The sequence below is a fragment of the Heterodontus francisci genome, unplaced genomic scaffold (assembly GCF_036365525.1).
Source record: "Heterodontus francisci isolate sHetFra1 unplaced genomic scaffold, sHetFra1.hap1 HAP1_SCAFFOLD_1527, whole genome shotgun sequence".
Taxonomy (NCBI): domain Eukaryota; kingdom Metazoa; phylum Chordata; class Chondrichthyes; order Heterodontiformes; family Heterodontidae; genus Heterodontus; species Heterodontus francisci.
In genome coordinates this window covers 1-10115 of record NW_027141469.1, presented here as the reverse complement: position 1 = coordinate 10115, position 10115 = coordinate 1, and the positions used below count along the sequence as shown (strand labels likewise).

At 58.8% G+C, this 10115-nt stretch overlaps 1 protein-coding gene across 1 annotated transcript; it reads right to left on the bottom strand.

The window, feature by feature from the left end:
* Window positions 1-758: 758 nt before the first annotated feature.
* LOC137363797 (proline-rich protein 14-like) lies at window positions 759-9573 on the bottom strand (the record flags this gene model as incomplete). The annotated part of the gene is made up of 2 exons (XM_068027354.1): window positions 759-1241; window positions 9502-9573. Coding segments are annotated over 2 exons (346 nt in total), but the record flags the coding sequence as incomplete, so codon positions are not given.
* Between the last annotated feature and the right edge of the window lie 542 nt (window positions 9574-10115).

The window sequence follows — 10115 nt, the reverse complement described above, 5'->3', positions numbered from 1 at the left end:
AGAGAGAGGGGGGAGAGAGAGAGAGAGGGGGGAGAGAGAGAGAGAGGGGGGAGAGAGTGAGAGGGGGGTGAGAGAGAGAGGGGGGAGAGAGAGTGAGAGGGGGAGAGAGAGAGAGAGGGGGAGAGAGAGAGAGAGGGGGGAGAGAGAGAGAGAGGGGGGAGAGGAGAGAGAGGGGGGAGAGAGAGAGAGAGGGGTGAGTGAGAGAGAGAGAGGGGGTGTGAGAGGAGAGAGAGGGGGAGAGAGAGAGAGAGAGGGGGGGAGTGAGGAGGGGGGGGGAGAGAGTGAGAGGGGGGGGGAGAGAGAGAGAGAGGGGGGGAGAGAGAGAGAGGAGGGGGAGAGAGAGAGAGAGGGGGGAGAAGAGAGAGAGGGGGAGAGAGAGAGAGAGGGGGGAGAGAGAGAGAGAGAGGGGGGAGAGAGAGAGTGAGGGGGGAGCGAGAGAGAGGGGGGAGAGAGAGAGAGAGGGGGGAGAGAGAGAGAGAGGGGGGAGAGAGAGAGAGAGGGGGGGAGAGAGAGAGAGAGGGGGGAGAGAGAGTGTGAGGGGGGGAGAGAGTGTGGAGGGGGTGAGAGGAGTGAGGGTGGGGAGAGAGAGAGAGAGGGGGGAGAGAGAGAGAGAGAGGGGGGAGAGAGAGGAGAGGTGGGAGAGTGTGTGTGAGGGGGGGAGAGAGTGAGAGAGGGGGAGAGAGAGAGAGGGGGAGAGAGGGGAGGGGAGGAAGAGAGAGTGGAGAGGGGGGGGGAGGGGAGGAGAGAGATTGGGGGAGGGGAGAGACTTGGAGGGGTGGGAAGATGGGAATGAGGGGAGACCGGGAGTCACTGAATCAAAAAACATGCGACAAGTACAAAAATGAGTACGAAAAATATATATTTCTCTTAAAAAAAAAATTCCACCTGTACAGAGGTCGTGGAGGTGCAGGGTGGGTGGGGGGGTGCGTGGGGTTAGGGTTAGGGTTAGGGCGAGGGGAGGGCGGTTTTACGCATCCGAATTGTCCTCCACTGCGGACAGAGCGTCCAGCTCCTCCAGACGCTGTCTGAGCAGCAGTTCCAACTCGGGCTCCCTCATGGCGGAGCGCAGGACCCGGGACCAAACCGGGCCGCGCTGGGCCTGCCGCAGTCTCTGCCGAAGCTTCCGCTTCCTGGGTAGGCTGCTGTCCTGGAACTCCACGGCCGCTTCAGTCTCCGCTGACTGGTCAGTACCAGCAGCCCGTTCCTCCTCACCGGCTTCCTCGAAGATCGTCTCGAAGGACCTTGCAGGAGCGAGAGAGACAGAGAGAACAATGTCCATCAAACACTCCCAGGACAGGTACAGTACGGGGGTTAGATACAGAGTAAAGCTCCCTCTACACTGTCCCCATCAAACACTCCCCAGGACAGGTACAGTACGGGGGTTAGATACAGAGTAAAGCTCCCTCTACACTGTCCTCATCAAACACTCCCCAGGACAGGTACAGTACGGGGGGTTAGATACAGAGTAAAGCTCCCTCCACACTGTCCCATCAAACACTCCAGGACAGGTACAGTACGGGGGTTAGATACAGAGTAAAGCTCCCTCTACACTGTCCCCATCAAACACTCCCAGGACAGGTACAGTACGGGGGTTAGATACAGAGTAAAGCTCCCTCTACACTGTCCCCATCAAACACTCCAGGACAGGTACAGTACGGGGGGTTAGATACAGAGTAAAGCTCCCTCTACACTGTCCCCATCAAACACTCCCCGGGACAGGTACAGTACGGGGGTTAGATACAGAGTAAAGCTCCCTCTGCACTGTCCCCATCAAACACTCCCAGGACAGGTACAGTACGGGGTTAGATACAGAGTAAAGCTCCCTCTGCACTGTCCCCCATCAAACACTCCCCAGGACAGGTACAGTACGGGGGTTAGATACAGAGTAAAGCTCCCTCTGCACTGTCCCCCATCAAACACTCCCAGGACAGGTACAGTACGGGGGTTAGATACAGAGTAAAGCTTCCTCTACACTGTCCCCCATCAAACACTCCCCAGGACAGGTACAGTACGGGGGTTAGATACAGAGTAAGCTCCCTCTGCACTGTCCCCCATCAAACACTCCCAGGACAGGTACAGTACGGGGGTTCGATACAGAGTAAAGCTCCTCTGCACTGTCCCCCATCAAACACTCCCCAGGACAGGTTAGTACGGGGGTTAGATACAGAGTAAAGCTCCCTCTGCACTGTCCCCCATCAAACACTCCCAGGACAGGTACCGTACGGGGGTTAGATACAGAGTAAAGCTCCCTCTGCACTGTCCCCCATCAAACACTCCCAGGACAGGTACAGTACGGGGGTTAGATACAGAGTAAGGCTCCCTCTGCACTGTCCCCATCAAAACACTCCTCAGGACAGGTACAGCACTGGGATTGGCTGGGCAATTTGGAGCACTTCCTGCCAGCAATCAGGGGGAGCAGCTGCACCTGTGCTGCAGCAATTGCAGAGTGGAGAGTGGAAACTGCAGCAACTGGAGAGAGAGACTGGAGAAAGGTGAATACAGAGTGGAGGGAAACCATCAAGGAAGGCTGCAATTTTTCTGGAGAGGTGGGTGTCAGGGCACCTGAAAGACTATTAAGTTTAAACTGTTTGGGGGAGGGAGAAGAGGCCTGAAGACTCAGGGGTGGGGCAGCCAAATCCAGTAAGGGCCCCTGTGTTTGTATTGGTGTTTGCACACAGGGAGCTCCTCCCCACCCCAACTGCCTGCTCGGGACAGCTGGAGTTGCCCGGGTGAAGACTGTCTTGTTAAAATCAGAAGAGGAGAGTACCGGGCGGCCCAGCCGTCCCGGGCGAAGAAGCCTCCCCAACTGGAAGACAACAAACAGTTTGGACTAATTGTGATAAAGGTGCTCCAACTGGCAGTTGGAACAAACATCCTTTTCAGCCTTTCTCTCCCTTCCTCCACTCAGTCGCCTCAATCACTATCCTCCCCTTTTCCTTTACCATCCTACGCCATCCTCCTCTACTCCCACTCCACCTTGCTTAAGTTTTGCTTTTTTAAAAAATTGTGTAAATTTGTTTTGTTTCTTGGGGGTGTGGGCGTAGCTCTGCGACCCCATGGGCAAGCCCCTCTTCGCCGGTGGCGGGGCCTTCCCGTTCATATGCTGCTGCGGGCTGCTGCAGCTGCACCTGTTGCCCCGTCCACCGTTTGTTTTATTAACATCGAAGCATGGGGTCAAGAGCTACGTCCACCCGAACATGACGATAGAGGCATGCGTGAAAGCAATGGCCGAGGTTGTCGGCCCTTCGGCCATTGTTGCAGCCTCTAAAATGTATGGGAAGGCAGTGTTATTCCTGAAGACCGAGCGGGCGGTGTCCCTGGCTCTGAGCAAGGGGCTCACCGTGGGCGGGACCTTTCTGCCAGTGGACCCCCTGGAGGCCACTGCGCAAAGGCTCATTTTATCCAACGTCCCGCCCTTCATCCCTGGTGAGCTCCTCCTACCTCACCTGCACCATCTGGGGGAGGTAAAGACGGGGCTCACCCCAGTCCCGCTCGGTCTTCGGGAGAACAGCCTCCGACACGTGTACTCCTTCCGCCGCCAGTTATTCATGCAGCTGGAGGAGGTGACAGAGGGCCACTTCAATGTAGAATGCCAGGGGACGGCCTACCGCGTCTTCTGGACCTTGACGGGGTGCGGTGCCATGTCTGTAAGGGGGTGGGGCATGTTCGTAAGAACTGCCCCAACCTCCCGGGTGGCGACGCTGCACCTCCTCCCACCCCCACTACACCACCACCAGATACCATTTCAGTCGGTACCGGAGGCTGTGGCTTTCACGGCCTCCGGCAGGGAGGGGGTGACCGTCCATGTGGAAGGAAGGCGCGGAGGAGAAATAAACATCGAGAGGCGCGTTCCCTGGATATCGTGACACTACCCGAGCCTGAGCTCAGCCAAGGCCGATCTCGGGAAGTCAACTTGCCCCAGGCTGGGCTCAGCCCAGGGTGAATAAAAAAAAGGAGAGTGTGGGGTGGAGGCCTCTGATGATATGGAGGTCTCTGAGCCTCCGCACACAACTGGGAAAAAGAGGCGAAGGCACCCCTCCACAGAGGTAACAAGGGCCCTGAGGCGCAGGGCCCATCTGTTGGAGGGGAGCTGTCTCCTGTTTCGGGTCCCCAGGTTTCCCCTACCGCCACCACCAAGGCTGCAAAGTCCGGGCAGGTGCTCCCTATTCCTCAGGATGGAGGGGAGGGGATGGCCCCGGTACATGAGGCCCCTCCTGAAGGAGTAAGTGGGGCCCTGCTTGTGGTGGGGGAGCCTGGGGAAGCCGCCATTCTGCCACTGCTACTGGGTCGGGGTTGTCCTGAATGAAGGGGAGGGCAAGGCCCCAGAGGGTCGGGCCTCCCAGCCGGAGTCCACCACCAACCAGGAGACACCCCGACCCAGTTATAACCGAGAATGCTGCCCCATCTGCTGGGCCTGTGGGTGCTGGCGGAGTGGGAGATGGCCTCCTCTCGCCGCCTCCAGTCTCGGCTCCGGCTGGTTTCCCGGAGTCCGGAACTTCTGTCTCCCCTGGACCACTCATTGGCCTGAGGACGGAGGTGGAGGGGGCTCCTGAACCGCTGGTGCCTACAGGCTCCAGTTTCACAATAGAACCCAGAGAGGACTCCTCCGCCATCGATCCTGGGGGTGGGATCGTGACGGAGGCGAGTCCAGCTGGCGCGGCCGGGACGTCCGCCCCACAGTGTGTGGTAGATGTGTCGGCCGCTGGCGGTGACGACCCGGAGGAGGATGGGGATTCGGTGCGGGGCACGGAGGATGATCTTGATTCCATCGCCAGTGAGGTGGTGGAGTCCCTCGTGCCTCCCACCGAATCTCCTCTCATCCCCACGGCGGAACTCCGGGATTTCCTCGCGGCTTGCAGAGGTTGCCGCAATAAAGTTCAGCTGGCCCTCGACCGTTGGGTCGAATCTGGCGCTGATCATCCAGTCCGTCCGTGCCGCCCTTAAGATAGCGGGCAAGCGCGCGGACGTGAAACTGGTTGAGAGGCGCCGTTTTAATGTGTTCCTCAATGGGTTGCTGGGGGAGTGGAGGGCCAGGTGCACTTCCACTCCCTCCTCACAGTGTGTGTTTGTGACGGGTTTTAATTACCTTTGACATGAAGATAACCATAGCCAGCCTCAACATCAACGGCAGCAGGGGGTCTCACCGCAGATTTCACAATCTCTCAGTCCTTAGGGAAGGGAGATACGCGGTGAGCTTTCTGCAGGAAACCCACACCGTTCCGGGAGACGAAGCCACCTGGCTCCTGGAGTGGCAGGGTGGGGTCTACATGAGTCACCTCACCCCATTTCTAGGGGTGGTGCTATCTTGTTGGCCCCGACTTTTCAGCCGGAGATCTTGGGGGTCAAGGAGCTAGTGCCGGGCCGCTTGCTCCACCTCGCTGTTCGCCTGGGTAGCGTGCCGCTCCACTTTGTGAACGTGTACGCGCCCAGGCCCGCGCTTTGCAAGTGCGCTTCTTTGAAGAAGTGTCCGCTCTCTTGAGCTCCATCGATAGCGGCGAGTGCATCATCCTCGGGGGGGATTTTAACTGCACCCTCGAGGTGGGGGATCGCTCCGGTCCCCAGCGCGGCCAAGCGTCGGTGGAGAAGTTGAGGGGACTGATCAGCTCCTTAACTTGGTGGACGTCTGGCGGAATCTCCATCCCGACTCCAGCGCCTTCACGTGGAGGTCTGGAGGAGGGGGGTCGCGAATCGACCGCCTCTACATTTCGCAGGCGTACGTCTCCCGCGTTTCGGCGGCCTCCATGCGGCTGGTGCCGTGCTCGGACCACCGCCTGGTGTGGGCGGAGTTCACTCCGCTCCGCACGCGGGCGGGGTCCGCGTACTGGCACTTTAACAACCGGCTGCTGAGGACGTGCGATTTCGGGACTCGTTCTGTCGATTCTGGGCCGACTGGAGAAGGAAGCAGGGGGGCTTCCCCTCCTTGAGGCTATGGTGGGATGTGGGCAAGACTCACATCCGCGTCTTCTGTCAGGAGTACGCGAAGGGGTCGACCAAGAGGCGGAAGCCGAGATCGGGCGCCTTGAGAGGGAGGTGCTCGACTTGGAGTCCCGCCTCGGTCATGCCGTCGTGGACCCGGCCCTGTGGCAGGCGTACAAAGAGAAGAAGGGCGCGCTGAGGGACCTGCAGCTCATAGGGTCCCGAGGCGCGTACGTGAGGTCGCGGATCCAGATCCTGGAAGATTTGGACCTCGCCTCTCCCTTCTTCTACTCGCTGGAAAAATGGCTGGGGGTCCGTAAGCAGCTCGTTGAGCTGCTGGCCGACGACGGATCCTCCATCACGGATCCGGAGGGAATGGGCCTCCTGGTTCCGGACGTATTACAGTGGCGTTGTTCTCTCCTGATCCGTCCAGCGAGGATGCGCGCAGAGTTTTGTGGGAGGACCTGCCGCAGGTCAGCCCGGAGGGCGCCGAAGGATTGGAGGCTCCGCTCACGTTGGCGGAGCTGACTGGCGCCCCTCCACCAGCTCTCGAGGGGCAAATCCCCAGGGCTGGATGGGTTGACCGTGGAGTTCCTCAGGGCGTTCTGGGACGTCCTGGGGGACGATTCACGCGCGGGTCCTGGGGGAAAGCCTGGCGACCGGGAGATGCCCCTCTCGTGGCGCAGGGCGGTCATCGTCCTGCTGCCGAAGAGGGGCGATCTCCGCCTGCTTAAAAACTGGCGTCCGGTCTCCCTCCTCAGCACGGATTATAAGATCTTTGCCGGGCTATGTCTACCCGCCTGGGCTCCGTGCTGGCACACATGATCCACCCCCGACCAGTCCTACACGGTCCCGGGCCGGTCCATCCAGGACAACATCCACCTGGTCCGGGACCTGATCCATCTTTCCCAGAGGACTGGTCAGTCGGTCGCCTTTCTCTCCCTCGATCAGGAGAAGGTGTTTGACAGGGTGGATCACGATACCTTTTCGGGACTCTGCACGCTTTCGGACTCGGGCCGCATTTCGTGGCCCGGGTCCGACTTTTTATACGCCGCCGCAGAGTGTCTGGTCAAAGTTAACGGGTCCTTGACGGCGCCCCTTCGATTTGGGAGAGGAGTGCGTCAGGGGTGCCCCATGTCCGGCCAATTGTATACCATCTGCGTGGAGCCCTTCCTGTGCCTGCTTCGCAGGGAGGTTGACGGGATTGGCTCTGCGCGAGCCGGCCATGCGGGTCGTCCTCTCGGCTTACGCCGACGACGTGCTCCTCGCAATCACAGATCCCGTTGACTTGCGGAGGATGTGCGACTGCCAGCAGACCTTTTCTGCCGCGTCCTCCGCGAGGATCAATTGGGAGAAATGTTCCGGACTCCTGGTTGGTCAGTGGCGGGTGGACTCCCTGCCGGAGGAGATGACACCTTTTGCGTGGAGCACCACGCACCTCCTCTATCTGGGAGTCCACCTTAGCCCCGCTGAGGAAGCCTGGCCGGCAAACTGGCAGGAGTTGGAGGCGAAAGTCACCGCTCGGCTGGGGCGCTGGACAGGACTGCTCCGAGTGCTTTCCTACAGGGGCCGAGTGTTGGTCATAAACCAACTGGTGGCCTCCATGCTGTGGTACCGGTTGGTCACTTTGGCCCCGCCCCCTGTATTTGCCACCAAGATCCAGAAGAAAACTCGTCGATTTCTTCTGGGGCAAGAGGAAACACTGGGTCTCTGCCACGGTCCTGAGTCTCCCGATCGAGGAGGGCGGTCAGTCGCTGGTGTGCGTCCGCACCCAGGCTGCGACTCTCCGCCTTTGGACCCTGCAGAGATACCTGTACGTCGAGCGTCCTCCCAGATGGTGTGCACTGGCGACGTATTTTTTCCGCCAGTGTCACTGCCTTCAAGACGACACGCAGCTCCCGGTGGAGTCCGTTAGCCGCGCCTCTCTGAGGGAGTTGCCTGTCTTTTACCGGGATCTTTTCCGAGTCTGGAACATGGTCGCCTCCAGTCAGGGCGCTCCCCCGCCGGCGGAGGAGAGCGCCTCGGCTGTCTGGGCGGCCGACTCCGGGGACGGTCCGGCGGGCGGAGGAGTAGCCGAAACCCCCGGGACGCCCCTCACTGCGGGTGGCGAGGGGGCTCGGGAGTGCGGAGCGATCCCGGCCGAGCTGACCCCCCGCTCGGCCGGAACTGCTCATCGGACCCAGGCCCGAAACCCTCCTCGGGAGCCGGTCCGCACAACCCGAGCCGCCTCTCGGAAATGCCCTCCGTGCCATTCCAATCGGCGCGGAGGGGTTTCCTGTACGGGCTGCTCCTGCACACTCTCCACTTCCTCGCCCTCGTCAGCCGGCCGGACACGCCTGGCAGTCCGCGTTGCCATCTGGCGGCGAGGGGAAACCCCGATGGAGGTCTCTCTACGCGGGAGTCTTCCCCCTTTACATCGGGGACCTGGGGTGGAGGGTGCTGCACAGAGCAGTCCCGTGCAATAGGCTTTTAGTAGGTTCACGGACTCCCAGGACACCTGTACTTTCTGCGGCCTGGACGAGTCCGTGTTCCACATTTATATGGATGTGTGCGAGGTTGCAGCCCCTATTTGAGTATCTGAAGGGGCTGCTCCTCAAATTCTGGCCTGCACTTCAGTCCCACGCTCCTGATCTTTGGGCACCCGGTGCGGAGGGGCTTGGGCCGGGAGGAGGATCTCCTCGTCGGTCTGCTCCTGGCCTGGCCAAGGTGGCAATTCACAGGTCCAGGTTGCGGGCCGTCGGGGGGTTCGTCCTCCCCGATTGCCTGCCCCTCTTCCGCGGTTACGTTCGCGCCCGGGTGTCCCTGGAAAAGGAGCATGTGGTGTCCGCCGGTAACGCTTGAGGCCTTCCGCGACCGGTGGGCACCGCAGGGACTGGAGTGCATCGTCGACGCCGAGAATGGCATTTTAATTTGAGTTTTTTTGTTTATTTATCTGGTTTAATAAAGTTATTTTAAAAAATATAAGTGTGAAATAAAGGGGGCCTGGGGTATAAAGGCCCCCCTCGAAAAAAAAACAAAAAAAAAAACGGGGGGTTAGATACAGAGTAAAGCTCCCTCTACACTGTCCCCATCAAACACTCCCAGGACAGGTACAGTACGGGGGTTAGATACAGAGTAAAGCTCCCTCTACACTGTCCCCATCAAACACTCCCCAGGACAGGACAGTACAGGGGTTAGATACAGAGTAAAGCTCCCTCTACACTGTCCCCCATCAAACACTCCCAGGACAGGTACAGTACGGGGGTTAGATACAGAGTAAAGCTCCCTCTACACTGTCCCCCATCAACACTCCCCAGGACAGGTACAGTACGGGGGTCGATACAGAGTAAAGCTCCCTCTACACTGTCCCCATCAAACACTCCCAGGACAGGTACAGTACGGGGGTTAGATACAGAGTAAAAGCTCCCTCTACACTGTCCCCCATCAAACACTCCCAGGACAGGTACAGTACGGGGGTTAGATACAGAGTAAAGCTCCCTCTACACTGTCCCAGGACAGATACACTGCTGTAACACTAATGTAAAGTGCAGAGTATTGTACGTCCCATGGCAGTGAAAACAGCTTCTGCAAATCCACAGTTCTCACCGTTTCTCAGTTGGTGCCTTGTAGTTCTTGTTTGTATAAATCTCCTCGAGACTAAACTCCTTCTTATTCAATCTGTAAGAGACAGGAGGAGACACCAGTCAGTGTACAGATATCACCCTGAGAGAGAGGGGACTGAGAGACACCAGTCAGTGTACAGATATCACCCTGAGAGAGAGGGACTGAGAGACACCAGTCAGTGTACAGATATCACCCTGAGAGAGAGGGGACTGAGAGACACCAGTCATGTACAGATATCACCCTGAGAGAGAGGGGACTGAGAGACACCAGTCAGTGTACAGATATCACACTGAGAGAGAGGGGACTGAGAGACACCAGTCAGTGTACAGATATCACCCAGAGAGAGAGGGGACTGAGAGACACCAGTCAGTGTACAGATATCACCCTGAGAGAGAGGGACTGAGAGACACCAGTCAGTGTACAGATATCACCCTGAGAGAGAGGGACTGAGAGACACCAGTCAGTGTACAGATATCACCCTGAGAGAGAGGGGACTGAGAGACACCAGTCAGTGTACAGATATCACGCTGAGAGAGAGGGACTGAGAGACACCAGTCAGTGTACAGATATCTACCCCTGAGAGAGAGAGGACTGAA